Source organism: Psittacula echo (genome assembly GCF_963264785.1).
Source record: "Psittacula echo genome assembly, chromosome: 23".
NCBI lineage: Eukaryota > Metazoa > Chordata > Aves > Psittaciformes > Psittacidae > Psittacula > Psittacula echo.
Window position 1 is genome coordinate 772,460 of NC_137748.1, and position 19,643 is coordinate 792,102.

At 50.4% G+C, this 19,643-nt stretch overlaps 1 protein-coding gene across 2 annotated transcripts in view; it reads left to right on the forward strand.

The window, feature by feature from the left end:
- The window catches only part of KANSL1 (KAT8 regulatory NSL complex subunit 1), an 85,945-nt gene that overhangs the window by 56,563 nt on the left and 9,739 nt on the right, over positions 1-19,643 (forward strand). For both annotated transcript variants that reach the window (XM_080633665.1, XM_080633664.1), the window contains exons 3-7: positions 4,774-4,915; positions 9,353-9,457; positions 13,816-13,931; positions 15,352-15,547; positions 17,859-18,024. In XM_080633665.1, coding sequence (XP_080489791.1) covers positions 4,774-4,915; positions 9,353-9,457; positions 13,816-13,931; positions 15,352-15,547; positions 17,859-18,024 — 725 coding nt within the window. The remainder of the gene's footprint in view (positions 1-4,773; positions 4,916-9,352; positions 9,458-13,815; positions 13,932-15,351; positions 15,548-17,858; positions 18,025-19,643) is intronic.

The window sequence follows — 19,643 nt, forward strand, 5'->3', positions numbered from 1 at the left end:
GCAGACACAGCAGCGCACGCTGTGGCCAATGCTTTGGCTGCTTCCTCAGCATCAAAAGGAGGGAGTTGAGATCTGCTGTAGCTGAATGCAGATTCCACATGGCCCCTGTGCTGGTGGCCACCGGCCAGTGCTGCCCTTGCTGCTGGGCACAGCATCCTTGCTGAGGATTTGTGCTCCCCAATTCCCCCCGAGCAGTGGGGGTTTGGCAGGCAGCAGCAGTGGTATTTAAGTCTTTAGTCCCAGCCTCTAGAGGTCTTTGGTTTTCCTCGGCAGAGGAATGAATGAGCAGGGTGGAGGTTTGAAGTAGATGGAGATGAGTGCTGAGCACATGCTGTGAACAGAAGAGCCCTTCAGGAGCTGCTGTTTCTGGCCACAGGGTGGGGGCGAGTGTTCAGCTGAACAAATTGTTCACTTTGGCTTCCTCGCAGGCAGCGATGTTGTGATCAGCTAATGAGATTGTTCTGCAGCGCTTGTGGGCTCTGCGCTTCCTCCCTGGCTGTTGTCATGCCAGTGCGTTTGGCAGAGATTAACTCTTGCTCCACCCATAGATCTGGTTTTGCACTTAACAAAAGCTCGGTGGTCCGAGGAGGCAGCTTGAAGACATGGGGCAAACTGGAAAAGAGCGGCTGAACTGGGTGCAGAGCTCTCTGTTAGTGAGGCACAACTGAGGGTCTTGAGGGCATTTGGAAAAGTTGTGTTTGCGTAGTGCTTGGGGATGGTGCTCGGGTGCCTGTTGTTGGAATTGGCTGTGTGAGCGGAGCACGTGGCTCCTTCACTTGGGTATGTCCTGGGTTTCCAGGCTGCAGGAGCATTGGTGATGCTGTCCCTAGCACAGACTCCAACAGCAAGTGTCCCCGTATTTTACTTTGTTTTCAGTACTGGCATTCAAGCCCCTCAAAAGATGAGCAGAGAAAGGGGATGGGAAGCTTTGTTCTAACCTGAATTGAATGCTGAATAGTTTTCCCTTTCTGGTGAATCAGCAGGAGTTGATTTATCCGTGAGGTTCCTCTTGGCATGCCACCATTGCTCAGGAGCAGGCACTGCACCAGTGTGGACATGAAGGATTGCGTTGCATTCGCACTGCTAAACTTTGCCCTGGGGCTGCACAAGGCAAGTGTGCAGAATTAACATGGGTGATTTGGCCGTTAATAGAGCCAACAGCTCAATGTCATAAACTATCCTGTTTGAAACCACTTTTGTGGTCTGTTGGCAGGTTTTGGCTCTGCTGGAGATCCCAGGTGGAAATACCTGAAGGGGGCTACAAGGATGCTGCAGAGGGACTCTTCATCAGGGACTGTAGTGATAGGTTCCCTCCATGCAAGGAGACGTAAGGCACCTAATTCTGCGTGCGTGCTCTACTTAGGATAAGCACCATCCATCTGCTTAAGTGGGCCAGACGCTGTCCTTGTCAGGCTGATGCCACCCTCCATAGCCTATTCTGTGTGAGCTCTCGCACTCAGAGCACGCCGGAGCAGCAGTGTGAATGGTTTCCCTTGGAGGATGCAGCTTTTAACTGCTTTGCTGCTGCTCCTGTTACTTCCTGCACCAGTTTTGCCTCTCAAAGCACAAGAATCCCAGACTGGTGTGGGTTGAAGGGACCTTAAAGCTCATCCAGCTTCCTCTAGAGCAGCTTGCTCCAAGCCCCTGTGTCCAACCTGGCCTTGAACACTGCCAGGGATGGGGCAGCCACAGCTTCTCTGGGCACCCTGGGCCAGCGCCTCAGCACCCTCACAGGGAAGAGCTTCTGCCTAAGAGCTCAGCTCAGTCTCCCCTCTGGCAGGTTCAAGCCATTCCCCTTGGCCTGTCCCTACAGGCCCTTGTCCCAAGCCCCTCTCCAGCTTTCCTGCAGCCCCTTTAGGCACTGGAGCTGCTCTCAGGTCTCCCCTTCAGGAGCCTTCTCTTGTCCAGGCTGCCCCAGCCCAGCTCTCTCAGCCTGGCTCCAGAGCAGAGCTGCTCCAGCCCTCACAGCATCTCCATGGCCTCCTCTGGCCTCGCTCCAGCAGCTCCATGTCCCCTCTCAGGACGAGCCGTGCAGTGACACCACTCTCAGCAGCCATCGTCCCATCAGTCATCTTGTTCAGCTGAATCCAAACCCCATTTTGGGCAAGTGCAATGAACTTTTAGTGGTTATCATGCTAAAACCCCTGATGTTTAGACAGAAAGGAAGCGGGTTTCCCTCCCTCTGGTTGAGGTTCCAGGTGACTGCTGGTGGTGGCAGCATCCCAAGTCACTGCAGTATCTTGTGTGTGGTTGGTACCTTCTAGTCCTGGTCGAGAAAGTGATCGTTCTTGTGATTTGTGCAGAGATTAAAGCTCAGGAATCTACCTCACTTGTTAGCCCAAAGCTGCTCTGCATCAGGAGGAGACATCTCTGCTGCTGGCAGCACATGGCAGCAAAGGGTGTAATAGAACAGGCACCGAAAAAAGCTTCATTCTAAATATAGAGAACCACACTACGCTCGGTGCTGTTTCGGAAAGTGTGGCTGAGCCATCGTTATGTCTCCTCCCCCCGTGCCGCAGGGTGGCAGGGCATGAAGCAGACGTTACCCTGCTTCGCTCCTTGGGTTAGTTGGGGGTTAAATCCAGTGGGTTTTCCGGGGGTAGGACGTGTCCTGGCTTTAAGGTGAAGAGCGGGTCCACTGCTGTGTATGCTGCCACGTCACCTACATGGGCATGAGGTGGCTTTGATGCTTCATTTCTGTGTAACGTGAGCAAAGAATGAGACGTCTTTACCGGAGGAGGCCGGTGGCGTTCCAGCAGGCATGGGTGCTGTGTAACACTGCAGAGGCAAGCAAGGGAGCCGGCAGCTTGGAAGCGCTCTCAGCAGCTTCTGAGTGTTCTAAAAACAATTCCCAGGGCCACATGGATCCAGCCTGCTGGGATCTGGCTTGGTCCTCAGCCTTCTAGGAGTGCAGATGATTACTGCGCACGCAGAACTGAGGATGCCGTGGAAGCTGACACAGCCATTGCAGGGGTCCGCCCGGGCTTTCAGCCATCAAAGAAGATGAGCTCTTCTCCAGTGACATTGTTTTTAGCTCCTGAAATGAGCCTGGTAAGAACTTCCCGGAGCCTTGGCTGGCAGGGCAGTGAAATGCTGGGGTTGGTCTCATGGGAAGCCACGTCAGGCAAACACTGTCAGTCTTGCAGGTGATGCAGTCAGAGGGAAATCAAGATCTGCTTCCTAAGCGCCGCTTTCCTACCCTCCATGGGGGGGATTCTGTGCCTTTTAGGCGCAAACTGGAGGTTCATTGTAGGGAGGAGGGACCGTACAGTTTGCAAGGCTTTATCCTGCTTGGAACACAGTAAAGCATGACTGTTCGGAGATCTGGATTAGAGCTGCGTGGTGCTGGGCTGGTGTTGGCAACTGCTCAGCCTGTTGTAAACCAGATTAACCCTGTGGTCGCTGCCTTGCTGGTAGGGTCTGTCAGCCCGTTACCCAGCTCTGGAGCTCAGCTGCCTTGGCTGGCTTTTGTCTAGCTCTGCTGACTGTATCCTCAGAGTAACTGATGGGGGAGTAAGATCTGGCCTTGCTGTGGCATCCATCTCCAACAAATACAGTTTCCACCAAACATAAGGTCAGCGTTGACCAAAATAGAGCAGGCACTTTACACAGGGAAATAATCCAAGAGAAGGACTTAAGCTCCTAGAATTGGTTTGCAGATGGGCTTTGTGAGGGCTGGAGGCAGTGGCTGTCATCCCTGTTTTGGTGGCAATCTGGCCCCATCTCCGTTAGCACTGAAGTGACAGTGCCCACACAGCCAGGAGGTGCAGCAGGGACGTTCCGCCCAGCAGTGCTCTGTGGACAGCTTTGACTTGGTCCTTACACAGAGGCTTGGTTTAAGCACTGTGAGGGTGCTGAGGCGCTGGCCCAGGGTGCCCAGAGAAGCTGTGGCTGCCCCATCCCTGGCAGTGTTCAAGGCCAGGTTGGACACAGGGGCTTGGAGCAAGCTGCTCCAGTGGAAGGGGTCCCTGCCCGTGGCAGGGGTTGGAGCTGGAGGAGCTTTAAGGTCCCTTCCAACACAAACCAGGCTGGGATTTTATGATTTCTTAATTGCCAAACATCCAGATGTGGCAAAGGCTTTGTGTGGGGGCACTGGATTTGTGCATGGACTTCCTGCTGATGCTTTGTTTCTGCACCATGGTGTGGTTTTCTTTCTTCCTGGGTAGCCTTCCTATTTGTCTACCAGACTCAGGGTGCTTAGGGTGTATTTTCATACTATTAGGGCATTTAATATGGGAGATCAGAGCTGTAGGTTTATACTTTCCTTCCCGTCTTTGTGTTCCTGTCTGCTCCGGATAGCGGGAGTTTTCTAACAGCTGACTGTGAGATGCAGTGTGTGTAGTCCACGCACTAGTCAAAGCATATTTGTGCCATGTAAAACGTGCTGGCGTTCAGACGTACTCCGTGACTTCAGGTGGCAGAAGTCTCTTTTTAAAGAGGTTATCTGCAGGAAGGGGGAGGACAGATGGGTTGTTTCCTCCAAGACTTGGCAAAGTGGGTCTGGCAGATGTGGCCAGGTAGGACTGGAGCTGCTGCTTCAGTTAAGCATGGAATACAGTCTTAACTCTTGCATAGACAGGGCTCCAATCACTGGGTGCTAACAGTTGTTTTAATACTGGCTTTTATAGATGTCTGCAGTTTGGTGGGGCACGGTTAGCGGTGGCTCCATGGTACCAGCCACAGCACTCAGGTGGGAGCTGTTGGTCTGCAAGGGCACTGTGGAATTAAAATCACACTCAGAATAATCCCCCCTTCCCTTCTGTGTTTCCCCAGGAGGCGAAGGGCGGAGTGGAGGTGGGCAGCAGACCGAGCAGCCATCGTCAGTCGCTGGAATTGGCTCCAAGCCCACGTCTCGGACCTGGAATACCGGATCCGGCAGCAAACGGACATTTACAAGCAGATCAGAGCCAGTAAGGTAAGCACCGGGGGTCCTGATTTGCCTGCCTCCTGATGGCTCTCTCTTGTGATGCAGTGAGGGCACGTATGCAGAGGCTGATCTTTCTCCCCTGCATCTCTCACGAAGCATGTTGCACAGTTGTGACTGATCGCAGTGCTGTTTGGTGCAGGCAGAGTGTGGTTCTTTTCCCTGGTTCAGTACAGTAACACGGAGAGCAATACCTCACTCTGAAGCCAGCCTTTAGGTGCTGAACAGAACTGTTGTTACATGCATGGTTTGAGCCTTTCTCTTTATTTGATTTCTTTTTAAAACTTTCCCATTCTTTCTTTTGGGGAGTAGCTGAAGATGGGGATAAGGAACAACTTAACAAGAGACTTACTGGGGAAGGGAGGGGACTGGGGGGGAAGTTAGTTTCAGATGTAATCACATAGCATAGGCTCAAAATTGAGTCTGGAGCATAAAAAAGACTGTTCCTAGGTGCTGACCTTTCTCTGTGGAAGGAATTATTCTTTTCAGACTTGGTCTCAGATGGCAGGAGAATGGGGGAGAGCAGAGAGGGGATGAGGAAGGAGTTGTTACCAAGACTAGTTCAGGCATGCACATCTAAATGTCAGGCCTTGGAGGGAGGAATGTCTGGAGTTTGTGGCAAGAAGGCTCATGGTATTGCATCAACTTAGGGATCCTCAGGAATTCAGAGCCTAGCAAATGCTCTTCCCAGGATGCCCTGGGGGCGGTGGGGAGGCTTCCGGAGGGCAGAGAGCGCAGGCAGGGCAAGGAGAGGGGACAGCTCTGTAGAAAACCAGGCTATTTGAGGGAGGGAGGGCTGTGAGTGACCAGGTGGAAGAGCTGAAGGCAACACAGAACCCAGATTAGAGCAGCAGGCCTCGGGGAGGCGGGCTGTGTGTCCAGTTAAGGAGCCAGTTTCAGAAAGGATCGTCTTCCTTCTGTCTGAAAAAGCTGATGGTGCAGGGTGGTTTCTGAGTACCAGATAGCTAAACATTTATATGCTGAAATCAAGCAATGAAAGAAATGAGGAAACTCATTTAATGAAGTGGAAGATTCAGCGCTTTCACCACATGGTGATAACTTGACAGGCTCATGAAAGGGCCTGATCATGACTACAAGCATCCCCTATGGTTTTGCCGGCCGTTGCAGGCTCTAGGTCTGAAAGGAGAACATCACGGTATGGTGTCAGGTGTGAAAAGTACATCTGAGGTTTCAGCAAACAGGATGTCACCTCTCTTGATTTGCTCAAACAAAACGCCTCGGCTGTGATAACCCATTCTATGAATGTAAGATAAAGCATTGCCACTTCCAGTAGCAGCCGAGTTCACATGGTGGAGATGTGGTAGTGGCTGTTCTGTCTGAGTAAGAAAGTGAGTATCAAATACCCCATCTCTCTGACAGGACCTTGTGGAGATCACTGCTTGCATGCAGCTGTTGTTGTCTTGGGGGTGGTGTAAAGCACCAGTTCTCATCGATAAAAACCTCAGAGGAAGAGTCGTAAGAGCAGCTTGGGACACATGTAGGACACCAGAGAAATGAGTAATACAGGAGCCTGGTTAGAATGGGTTTGGCTTCAAAATGTACAAGGATTTGGTGACACCTTGTTTGGGTCACCATAACTTAACTCCAGCTTGGCCGTGAGGAGGTTAAAGTGTAGCTGCTGCAGGATTTCAAAGCTGCTCTTCTGGTTTATTCCTTTTTTTAGGTTAGTTACCTTGATATCTGAAGGTTCACATCCCAGTGTAGCCTTCAAGATGCATTGCTGGGTAGCTCAAAGCAGGAGAAGGACCAGGCAGTCACAACCTCCTGTTTTGAAGGTACAAGCTGCTGCCTGGGTGTCTCGGCAGTAATTGTGTTTTCAGCACATTGGGATCGGCTCAGTTGGAGCCCGGTGAGATGCGAGGAAAACAACACCTCAGCGAGGCTGTGTTCAATGGTAGCTGTAATGTGCTGCTGTGCCTTTGGTTCTGTGTTGGTTGTGAAGAGCATCTGCAGTTAATTTAAGGGACTGAGTGTCCATGAAGGTAATAAAGTGGGTTTGTTTCTTTTCACAGCGAGGTGGGATGTGGCACGTGCCGGTCCCTGTCCCCCAAGCAGGGTCTCTGCACCCCTGCGTATGGGCAGCAGATGCTCTGGGTTTGGAAGGAGCAAAGAGCGTTTTTCCTCTCTTTCTGTGTCTCTTCCGAGTTCCACTCTTAGATGGAATAAGAGGTAAATCAAGATGGAGGGCTCCTTCAGGAATTGTGTGCTCGGTTATAATACAGTGACCAAAACCCTTTCAAGACGGGGTTGTTTTGCACATCATCTCCACAGACCCAGGGTCGGCTTTGTTCCCAGACCGGCTGAGATGGGTTCGCTGTGTTCCCTTAAGCTGCTGCTGTGATCCGTGTGTGGCCCGTCCCATGGGAAGGGCTGTGCTCCTGTTGGAGCTGCTGGGGCAAGCGAAACGTGCGATGGGAAGGGTGGGATAGGAGTTAGGAGGAGCCTCTTGCTGGAGGAATTTGCCGCTTTCACATGAGCTTCCTGTGTCTCCAAGGGTACGTCAGGCTTAGGGCATGATAAGAGATGCTGCTGTCCCTCTGCAGGGCTCTTTAGGACACTCAATCTCTTTCTGATGTGTCATTCCTCTTCCTCACCCATTAGTCCCTTGGCAGAAGCTGCTGACTGTTACAGGACTGAGACACCCGAGATCTGTCTCCATATCTGCCTCTGAGACCTGTACAATTGACTTGTCATTAATACTGTAATTGGTGATAAAAATGAAGCCACACACTTGCCCACATAGATTAGAGGAAGTCTCCCTTTTTCCTTTGTTTTGGACAATGCTGGTGAAAAGCAAGTACTGCGTGACCTTGGAATGATACAGATCCAGTGCTGCTCCTTTGCCCTTCCTGAAAGGGAGCTGGAAATTTGATGTTGCCCTTCGAATTCCTCTCTACTATTGAGAAGCATCTAAATAAGGGAGATTTAAAACTGGCTGGCACGGGAGGTTTGGGCAGGGCAGCTTCTGGATGGGAGCATGAGACCCAAACTTGTGTCCCAGGGAAGGCTGCATTAAGCCTCTGCTTCAAAGTCCCAGTAAAGGGACGTACTTTACAAATGCCATAGTATGCAGAATGAATCCCTGCTCCTTCCTGGGGCATGGAGCAGCTCCCTTCATACTGTTCCTTCAAACTGGGGGCAGAATTCCTTGTGGTTGTTTCTGATGGCAGAAAACTCTGATTTTCTAATCGTCATCTTTGTCCTAGGAGCTGGCTGCTCCCTCACTGCTGGTCAGAGGCCAGCAGTTGTATTTAGCTTGTGAACTGTTCTTAGATAGAGTATCCCTGATCTATGAGCTACCACTGTCCCTCTGGAAAGCCACCCATCTGTTGTATAGAAGATTGTGTCAAGGCATAAGATGAGCCTTATGAGGCACTTCCCACGTGCCATGGGATGGGGGATCTGTGGACTTTGTAGCTCTCTCCTCGCAGCGTGTCCAGGTTCCCTTCCAGGCTCGCTTTCTTGCCCACTCTGTGTAACCTCCAGGGTTGGTTTCGGATGACCGAGCTGCCTGTTCCGAGTTGGAGCAGCCCTGCCCGTGGTTTGACCAAACACACACTTGTTCTGGCTTGTCTTTGGCCTGGACTCTATTCCTGGCCTGTGGGTTCCACCATCCCTAATCCCTTGCACCTTTTACCCTGCTTTGTGATACTAGAGCTCAGAATATACATCATTACAGTGATTTTGGTTCACTTTGTGTCGTTCAGAGAGAAACCAGTCCTGCCTTTAGAGTAAGCTCCACTTCAAACACACAGGACAGCGTATGTTAAGCCTGATAAAGCAGTGCTCCTGCCACTGTGCTTTGTCCCACTTGGTTTATCGCAGGGGCTTGTTTAGCAGTGGTTTTCATTCCTTATTGAATTTTGGGAATATCACTTCTTTGAAAGAAATCTGCTCGCACCAATAAGTTTGTCTGATCATTTTTGGCACCCACTCAAACGCGTTTGCTTGGCTCTGGTGGTGAGTTCCACATTGTACTGTGAAAGCAGTCGCTTCCTGCTCGGCACTACAGCAGAATGCTCTCTGGAATGCTCTCCGGTTTTGCGGGCAGGCAGCATGCTGGAGCCCCTGCCATGCGGGAAGGGTGGGAAGCGGGATGGAAGTGGGACGGCAGCGGGATGGCAGCAGTTTTGCCCAAGAGGAAGCTAACTGTCTCCTGTTAGTGGGCTGAAGGCTTGCGATCTGGAGTCAGCCTCTGTCCTTCCCCCTCCGAGGTCAGTTCAGTTGTCAGGAAAATCCAGGCAGTCGGAGGCTGGTTTTGGCATCGTAGCTGATGAACACGGTGGGAATGGAGGCCTGGCTGGGCAGCGGTTGTAGTTCCTGAGGATGATGGATGATGGATGAGCAGTTTCCCTGCTGAGACCGAAGGACCTGCAGTTAATTCCTGTTCCCTTCCCTCTCTTCCAGGGGCTGATAGTTCTTGGTGAAGCATCACCCCCTGATCCTGCAGTAGATGATGCCTCCCGTCCTGTTAGTGCTGAAGTTAAGCTGGAGCCTGGGGCTGACCGGCTGGTAAGTGCCAGCACCAGAAATGGCTGAGTCTGGATACTTCACCTTCATGAATGTGGGGTAGCGAAGGTTCTACCTTTAAGCTGTGGTGGAGAATGATGCTCGAACTGTGTGTCCGGCGTGGGACTGGCCTCCTGCAGAAGTGCCTCTCTGTGGCACTGCTTGTGGGAATTGCTGATCTGCTGCTCTGTGGAGCTCACCCCCTCCCACATTATTTGGGGGTTAATAAACGATAGGATTTAAACCTTTTAGAGCAGAGTTCCTCGGGGTACGTTTGTAATAGGCATTAGCATTTGGTGAAGCTTAAAAATCTTGACTAAGCCTCTCCTTCTAGCAAAAAAGTACTTCAGACTGCGAGCAGCACAATTAGCAAAGGCTTCTGAAGATGTGGCTATTAATATCTGCCTGAGTGTCACCCCTTGGAAAGGGAACTAATGATTTCAGTGAGATGCACTGGAAGCTATGCGGAGTGCCAGGTATTTATTATTTAATGCAGAAATGTAGGCCACAGACTTAAGGCTTGATGGTGCTGTTCAGCCTGGCTGTGATTACTTTTGATCCTGTGGGACACATCGACGTATTCAAGCGGAGGATTTTGGGGTTGTGCTGTAGTACTAAGAGAAGGGTGGTCCCTGCGTGGCTTCAGCCCTGCCTGCCAAGCTGCGGAGCTCCTGCTTTTCCATCCTGATGGGAAGAAACAGCTTCACCGCAAGGGGCCTGCTTGAGTTTCATGGACCGATATTCAACGTAATTGATCCAGGTCCAGCACTGCCCCAGAAGTGACCCTGAAGCTGTCCTTGGAGTGTTTTCTGCCATCCATGGCAGGTCTGTGTCAGGGTTCTCCTCATCCTGAATGAGAATATGAAACGGTGTGAAATGTTTTAGTCACATCAGAGCGCAAAGGGGCTGTTACGAGTGATTGTAATCAGATGTCTCCTTGCTGGCACTGGCCCTCAGATGCCTGTTTGGAATGTAAGTCTGTAATTAGCTGAGCCCCAAACTCTGCTGTGTAACTGGGTACAAGGACCAGGTTTTGCTCACAGCTAACATAGTAGATGGTGCTCCAGGTGAAAACAGAGCCACACTGAAGGAGCAGCAGAGGCTGGAGAGCCGGGATGCCTGGGGATGCTGTGGATCAGGATTGACCCACTGACATGACACGGGGGCTGGTTTGGAGCAGTGATGTCCGTCTGTTGTGTGCCCTCCAACTTCTCATGCTTTAACCCCAAAAGCACTTGAAGTCCCTCCTGACTTCGTTAAAGACAATCCCATATACTTAAAAAATCATCTCTTTGTCCTGGTTGAGGTTGTTTTAGGCATGATCTCTATAGGTACGCTGCCTGCAGGCACCTCCTCCAGGCTTCTACAGCCGCTGCTGGAGGGCTTGTGTTTAATTAGACTTGCTGGGAAGGGTGGGGTGTTGAGTCAGAGCCTTGAGCTGCTCCAGGCCAGAGATTAGCCCAGAGACCATTCGTGCTGCGTCAGCACACTTACTGGAAGGGTGTCTCTTGGGCCTCTCCTGGAGAGGTGCTTATCATTGTGGCGTTCTTTGGGCTGCTCAGAATTAGACGGGCTTCCTTTGCCATTCCTCCTCCTCTTTCCCTCCCAGCTGGCAAAGTAAGAAACACATCTGCAGCGTGGGGTAAGGGGAGGAATCCATCCTGTCCCATCTCCAGCTCCTCTTTGGCTCTCATCCGCTCATGCATCCCTCCTTTGGCTGGCATGAATGCAGGATACGTGTCCTCAGGCATCGGCTTGATATGTGGGATGGGGCTGATAATCCCTCGAAGGAGCTAATCCTGTCATCAGTGGAGGGAAGGTCTTGCAGAGAAGACCTGGGAATGTCTCTTGGGAACTGGAAGCTCAGTATGTGAAGAAGTATTTTTGCCTGAAGACAAGGATAACGAAGCCCTGAAGAAAGAACTCTGCTGTTGATAGGGGTTCATCACTAGAGTAGCAAGGGGGGCACTTAACATTGAGTAGGAAATGAGAAAAGATAGGGATGGAGTATTTTTGTCAGGCTTTTCCCTGCGTTAGATGTTTGTATCTTGTCATAGGTGAAGGTCTGAAGCTGTTTGGGTTTTTGGGAACATGGGGGAGCACCGATGTGCTGGACGGCAGCTAACAGTGAGGCAGTTTAGTACTTGTCTAGTGGAAGGTGTCCATGGCAGGGGCTTGGAACTGGATGGGCTTTAGGGTCCCTTCCAGCCCAAACCATTCCATGATTGCTGGTGTTGGGCCATGATGACCTGCCAGCAGACAGCTTCTTTCCTGCCGTGAGAGCCCCTGGCAGTCTGTGGTTCCTGGTTTCATGTTCTACAAGCAGATATGCTAAAGCTGAGTCTTAGACACCCCCCCAAGAGTCCTAAGGATCCTAAAGACCTGCACTTCCAGACCTCCGCTGTTGTCAAAACACAAGAGAAGCGCTCAGTCTGGAGCATCGCTGTGGTCCTGGTGTGATGAACACTCCTTGGGTGCCAGCCTGGATGCAGGACCAGCCCTGGAGGAAGACACAGGGCTGGGATGTGTTTCCAGGAGGAGGTGGTGCAAGAGCTCTGGAGATGTCAGCTCTCGCAGTCCTGCTCCTTCCCGTTGCACGTGCCAGAGCAGTGTTAGGGAACACCCATCTTCAGCGTGATAAGGTGAGCCTGGGCTCCTTCTGATAAAGAGACTTGGGATTGATGCTGTCCAGGCCCTCCGCAGGAAGCAGAGGGGTCACCCTCTGCTGCTGCCTTGAACCACCATGGAGACAGCTCTTGGAGAAGAGGGAAGCTCCTCCTTAAAGACCCTTTCTGGAGGAGGAAGTAAATGCCCTGTTTCAGAAGAGCCGATGAGTCCTGTGCAGCCGCCCTCCTGCACCGGGGTGCCTCCGGCAGAGGCGTCGTGTGAAGGCTCAGCCTTGCCAAGCTTCTGGAAGCCAGCAGGAAAACCTTCAGCTCCTGCACTGGCTTCACCTCGCAGGGAGCTGCACTGGGCTCCCCTCATGCTCCTGGTGTGATCTGATTCCACCCCTGCCCTGACTGCGTGTCAGAGACGAGCCCATGGGTCTCACCCTGCACCGGGAGAGCTGCCTTCTGTAACAGCAGTGTAGAACCCAGCAAAGCTTCTGCAACAGGCAGCAGGCAGAAGTTGTCTGTGGTGGCAGAAATAGCTCTTCCCTGGGTGAATCAGGGCTCTGCTATGCTGGAAAGCGTTTGTCCAGCACCTGATTGTGGTTGTTCCTTGGGCTGGGGAGTGACTGCAGGGAAGATGTTAATCAGTGCAGCACCGATGCTTTGGAGATGGAGTATGTGGCAAGCAGGGGGCTGTGGAAACATCTCAGTGGAGAGACATCAGACCTTTCCTTCTGTCTTTTTCAGTCGTACTTGAACTGCACCATTGCCCTTGTGTGTGCACAGGGGAAACCCAGCTCGAGAGGCATTGGGAGGAAGCAGCACAAGAGAAGAAATGACTTTAACCCAGGGGAGGAGGAGAAAGAGCTCTCTGAAAACAGAAGGGGCTTCAAGGATGAGATAGAGGAAGGATGAGTGCCAGGGAACATGCTGGACCACACTGGCACGTGCTGGGGTGGAGAGCAGGAATGTCACTTGCAGGAGGTACAAAGCCTGCGTGTCCTTGGAAGCTGCACTGACAATTCCCATGTTGAGGCCAGTTGCAGTGGGAGATGTGCAGCCATTCAGTGCTGTGGCCATGCAGTAACTGCTGCTCACAGCAGAGTAAAGCAGGGAGCTCTGTCTTTAACTTAGTTTCCACTTCTTTCCTCTGTCAAAAAGGTGTTTATTGAGCAGTTTTAGCTTTATAAAGTTGGCCTCCTTATATCCCAAGGCCACAGCTTGGTGCATACTCATTTAGCACACTTTTTAAAGTGCTGTTTGGACCATGTTTGCACAGGTAAGTAGTTAAAATGCAAACTCAGGTTTGCAAGCCTGTTCCACTCTCCCTCCCCTCTTGTTTTCCCCCAGAGTGCTTAGACAGGAGCTTGCAGCCGGGGCTTAGAGCACAACATCAAGCTTTAGAAGCCGCCTGTGAGGTTTACGGGGTGCTTATAAACTTGTTTGCACTATTGAGACAAGATGCCAAAATCTCCTTAAAGACCTTGGCCTTTCGTACTCCTCAGTGGTTGCCTGCGCGGAATTGAAGCCCTTGAAAGCCCTGCCCTGTACCATCCTCTTGCAGAGCTGCTCCGAAAGAAGTCCTTACATCTCTGGTCTCCCGTTCACGTAGTGGCTTCTGAACCCTTGTTTTGAAGTCCTGTGTGGAAACCCAGTGCAGAATCCTCAACTACCAACTGGGAAGAAGAACGCTGTGGCAGTTTAAGAAGCTGCTTTTATTAATTCATGATCTTTCTCATCCTTCCCTAGGGTGTTTCTGGATCCCAGCCGCTGGAGAACTTGGGTATTTCTGCTGCAAATACTCCTGATTCCCACCCCGCCAAGCCCTGTGGAGCACCAAGACCCGTCAATGGAGTTATTAACACGTAAGTTAATGGAGCTACTGACATGTAAGCTCCTTGCATATTATGGGAAGAGTTTGATTGTTATGATCTTAACAAAGTCCCGTTGGAAACTGGCCTGTAACATGCTGGTTGATGGGTAATGGTACAAACGGTCTCTGGTATGGTGGTCAGTGATGCTCGGAAGCACTTTGGAGGACGTGACTTGCTTGAGGTTTTCTGCTGCATTGTTTTCCTGAAAATGGCATTAAACTGAGCTCTGTGTGTGACCCAGCCTGCAGGTTGATGCATGCTGGGGGAAGCCATGCAGTGAGCGTGTTCCAGGCTCTTCCTATATGGATATTTTCCGTACGCTTGCAAATAGTGTGATTCAAAGGTACTAGCAGCCTGCTTGCAGTTCTTTTGCACAAGAATCTGTAAGCCCTGGCCCACGTTCTGGAGGTCCTGAGGAGTCCAGATCCCGTTGATTTGGGAGTAAGACTTTCTGAATAATGTGTTTCTCCCAGCTGCTTTTGAGGAGCTACAAGATGATTTCAGGGCTGCAGCACTTCAAAACCCTTGAACACACGGTGCTTCAAAGTCCTCATAGTGGCTAGGGAAGCTTTGCCAGCACCACTGCACTTGCTGAGTACCTTAAGGTGGGAGGGATGCTGCAGTGGTGCAGTGTGCAAGTGTAGAAAGCACCGATCAACTCACTGCCTGCTACAGCTGAAACACTGCAGGCTGTAACAGAGCCCTTTGTATGCCTGTAGCCTTTGAACTGCAGAGCTTTAGACCACAGGGCTTTCATGTTCTGCATTTTTAGAAATGAAACACTTGTAAAATATACATGAAAAGGTTCTGCAGGTGAGGCACCGTGCTGGTGTCTGGGGGGTGGCCCCGCGTAGTGATGCCATGGTGCAGCAGGGTGACTGCGTGTGGACAGGGAAGGCCTTTGTAGGTAAAGCAGAAAGGTTAATGTTAACATTGCACTGCTGAGAGCTGATAGAGGGGTAGTTCTCAAATATTCATCAGAATCAAGTTTACAGCAAGGTTTAGTGTTCTAGAATATTGTATGTTCTTTGTCTTGTGTCTCTGGCATTAAACTCCTCAGGACCTGTTGTCTTAAGATGCCCTGAACTGTGATTCTAGGGGAGGCTGAGTTCTAGGATTAAAGCTGTTCAGGTCCTGAGTGGCTTTTGGTCTCACTCTGTGTCCGGCTTTAAATGCTGGCTTTTTGTTCAGAACTTCCCGAGGGATTTTGTCAAAGGTTCCATGTGGAAAGTGACCAAAGTCAAAGCAAAAAGGAGAGTTGGCTTAAGGAAAGCTGTAACCTGCAATGCTTTCAACTCAGCTTAGGGCGTTCGTTAAGATCTGAACTGTGAACCTGGCTGGTCCTGCTGGGTGACACGGGGTGGTTGAATGAATAACAGCATCTTTCTTGCTCTCTTCTCTTCTCGGGCAGTCTTCAGCCTGGCCTGGCAGAACATGCTCAGGGAGATGGCCAGGAAGCTGAGGAGCTCTTGCATAAAAAGCAACGACTCAACATGGTTTCTTCATCTTCGGATGGGACGTGTGTAGCAGCTCGCACTCGCCCAGTGCTGAGCTGTAAGAAGCGGCGGCTCGTTCGACCGAGCAGCATCATGCCCCTTTCCAAAAAGGTTAGTGCTGGTTGGGGTTTGGGTGCACACCAAAGAGCCTGGTGAGGTTCTGAGGCATTGGCCCAGCGTGCTTTTGCTCTTTGCATGAAGAGAACTCCCTGTTTTGGGAACTGAAACTCTGGTGTGGGTTTTCTTCTCTAAACCCAACCAGCCTGAGGTGAACTTCAGGCCGGATAGTTCAGTATGACCCAGTCTGAGCAGCTGAAATAAGTTCTGAAGGGTCAAGTATCAGGAAACCTTAACTCTGAGCACAGGAACGAACACAGCCCCAGGAACTTGCTGCTACTTGCTCAAAGGAAAACTGCAATTGTCTGCCCTGGAATATGTGGGATGTCTCGCAAGAGGCCTGCCAGGGTGATGATGTTCGCTTCTGCTGCTCAATGCTGTGATTGTTCCTGGTTTTGTTTTCATTCAGGTTTTTACTTTATACTCCTGTCCCTTATGCAGAATTCAGCGGCAGTGCAGTTTATTGCCTGTATGAGGAAGAGCCGTGCTTCATTCTTTTTAATTTCTCTTAGGAATGCCATAAGCTGTCAGTTGGAGGATAGAGAGTTAGAAATTGAAGCCATAAAGACCTTTTTGTGCATGCAGCTCTCATGACTGCAGAACCAGAAATGGCAAAAATCCACTTACCTTTGAGTCAGTGCGTTTCAAGTCAAACTTTACCACGAGGGTTTGAGGGTTTTCACTCTGCAGGTGTTGGGGTTATAAAGAGAAGCTCAAAAAGCAACGTTTTCTGAGCAAAATAGATTCCTGTTCAGCTGAGTTGGCTTTAACTGATGACTCGTTTGCAGCCTTACCTGGTAGAGCTCTGCACTGACTGCTGGCAAAGTCTTCAGTGATCTGGAAGTTTATGAACTATCACATAGGTGATGCTGACTCATGCACTCAGTGTTTGAAGAAGAGGCTGTTAATTCTGTGTTAGGTCTTGACTAGTCATCAGATACATTTGATAATTAGAGATGGTTCAGAAGAGCAGTTCCAAAGGGTCGCAGATGTGTCAGATAGCAGAGCATTTCTGTGGACTCCTCCAGTTATTTGGGAGTATCATGGAATCTCAGACTCGTTTGGGTTGGAAGGGACCTTAAAGCTCATCCAGTTCCAACCCCTGCCACGAGCAGGGACCCCTTCCACTGGAGCAGCTTGCTCCAAGCCCCTGTGTCCAACCTGGCCTTGAACACTGCCAGGGATGGGGCAGCCACAGCTTCTCTGGGCACCCTGGGCCAGCGCCTCAGCACCCTCACAGGGAAGAGCTTCTGCCTAAGAGCTCATCTCAGTCTCCCCTCTGGCAGGTTAAAGCCATTCCCCTTGGCCTGTCGCTAGAAGCCCTGATGGGCAGGGTTACCGCCTGTCTTGCACAGCATCCTGTTCATAAAGCCCTGCAGGGTGTTAATTCTTGGTGATGGTACGTACAACACTGCTGATTCATCCTCATGTCTAATCCAGAGCAACCACCAGATCCTTTGGGCACAACTGCTGTGTAGTTCCCTCTTCCTCCTCTTCACTGCGCACTGAAGTGCCCACTTGGGTTTACCCTCAGTGATACATGATTTTTGGTTTAGAGGATATTTGATTTATTTTGGATTGTTTCTCTTTAATTTGTAACCATGAGTGGGTATCCAGCTCTTTCCTTCAAGGTGCTTCCAGCCCTTCCCAGTGCTGGTGTTATTTGCTAAGGATCAAAGATACCTCTTCCATCATTGATGTCATGAATTGAAATTATTTGGGTATTGCTAGCCTCAGAACAGACTTCTGCAGGCTCCACTTTGATGCACCATAGGCTGCTGTCTCTGTATGGGATTTACATCCCATTGTGCATCTGCCTACACTGGTTTCATATAAATAATGTCTGTGTAAAGTCTGTAAATCTGTGAATTGAAGCTCAAAACCCACCCTTTTTCACTCCTTAAAGATGGGCCTGTAAGTGTCAGCAGATGGCCTGGCATACAGTGGTATCTCTCTGACCCATCTGAACTCAAAGGGCTTTGCTTTTATTCCCGCTGTCTGACAACTGAATTCTGCTGCCTCATGGTTTTTATAAATGAGGTTTCAACCTAGATAAAATCAAACACTTTTAGTCCAATTGAGTCGATGTGGAACTGCCTGTGCTGGTGAGTAGCAGTTTTCAGCTGCGTTTATGCGAAGTGAGTCCAGATTAAATGAACAGGTTTTATACCAAGTGTTTAAAGTAAACCCCGACAAAGAAAACCCAACAGCCTTCAGGATGCTTTTTGTGAGCTGTCAAATGGAACATGGGAAGAGAGCCCTTAGACCTCTGGTATGTTGACACTGTTCTCTGACCCCTGTTCAGGTCCATCGTAACAGCCTGGTGCGATGTAGCTGTGATGTGAACCCTTCATGTGCTCTGTGTGGCACTCGAAGTGCAACGACTCTGGAAATCCAGTATGATGCCCCCTTGCTGGAGCGCCTCTCCCAGCTGGACTCCTGTATTCATCCTGTCCTGTCATTCCCAGATGGTAAGAGCTCACCTCCATCTCTCCTCTTGGCAGGTTCAAGCCATTCCCCTTGGCCTGTCCTTACAGGCCCTTGTCCAAAGCCCCTCTCCAGGTTTCTTGCAAGCCCCCTTAAGGTACTGGAAGCTGCTTTAAGGTCTTCCTTGAGCCTTCATCTGCAGGTGTTTTTAGGCGTAGAGCCTTTACAGCAGATACTGGGAGGGGCAGGGCCTGGGAAAGCATTCCACCTGAAATCAGCTCTGTTATGGACACGTGTCATGGGAACCTGACATGGAGAAACCAAGCAGTGCCTGGGAGTCTGTTCCAGTACCTGCGTCTTTGTCGCTATAAACCCCTTGAGAAGTATTTGCTTCTGCAGAGTTTATTCATCTGTATACAATTATTTGTGGGTTGGTTTAAGTCACTTTTTGACCTCGTAAGGAGTTGTAAATGATCTTCCATGCTTCAGAGGGTACACTAAGAAGGGATGTTCCCTTTAAGACACTTGTTTCCCTCTGTTATGTATCAGGGTTAATCATCATTACAAGGAATAACTAACCGACCTTGACTGTGGGGCAGTCACACATTTCATGTCTGGGGACTTTTCCCAAGGGAAAATAAGTAGTTTCCAGAGTCTCCTGCTTCCTAAGCTGCCAAAGTAACTGCAAGCCTGTTGTTTGACTAAACACTATTGGCTTGCATGAGATTGGTGTCCATCTGTCATCTTTTTCCTCTGGTCACAAAACAAAGCACCACAAATGATGGGAGCCAGTGCTTTTGTTAGGAGAGTGAGTAAATCATAGCGGTTCCTTTCCTTGATAGGAGAATGTGGCTACTCAAGGTGTAGAACAGAGCTGGTGGTGCTGGGAGGAGGGTGTGCATCCCTGCTCCTCGTGGGGATGTGAAGTGGTTGGTCCAGGTTAAGATACAGGGTTAAGGGTGATGGGGGGGTTGTGTTAAAATCCAGCTTTGCACAGACTTGGTGTGACAGCAGGAAATGCACGGAGTGTCTGGGAACAATTAATCTGGCATCTCCCAGCAGCACTATATTTAAAACAGACTAAAATAGTCAATTTGTGCTATTTTTATTAACTAAATCCCTCCCCCCCTACCCCAAAGGCACATCTCTGTAAGGAACACTGCGGGAATTTAACACTCAGAACTCCCGAAGCAGGAATTTCTTTCCTGATTTCACAGCACTTGTAATTCCGTGTCCGTAGTGTTCAATCTGGTATCCTAGGAAGTGCTGAGAAAAGACTGTTGTGTGTATTGCAGCGTAGCCACCAGGCACATCAGAATCAAAGAGTCATGGAATGGAATGGGTTGGGTTGGGAGGGACCTTAAAGCTCATCCGGTTCCAACCCCCTGCCATAGGCAGGGACACCTTCCACTAGCCCAGGTTGAGTTCCCTCATCCCGTATTCACTTCCCCTTTTCCTGGGGTCAGCTGCAGGCAGCTCCTGCAGTGAAAGGTCCATTCTGGCTGCATGAGATGAAAAGCTTCGGGGTTTTGGGGACGGGGTTAATTCTGTCTCCATGCATCCACCCAGGCACTGTGCGCAGGGTTGGGAATTCCCCTGCCTGACCTTTCCAGGCAGCATGGAGGTGTCTCCATGCCTGTGAGTGTTCATCCAGGTTGCTGGT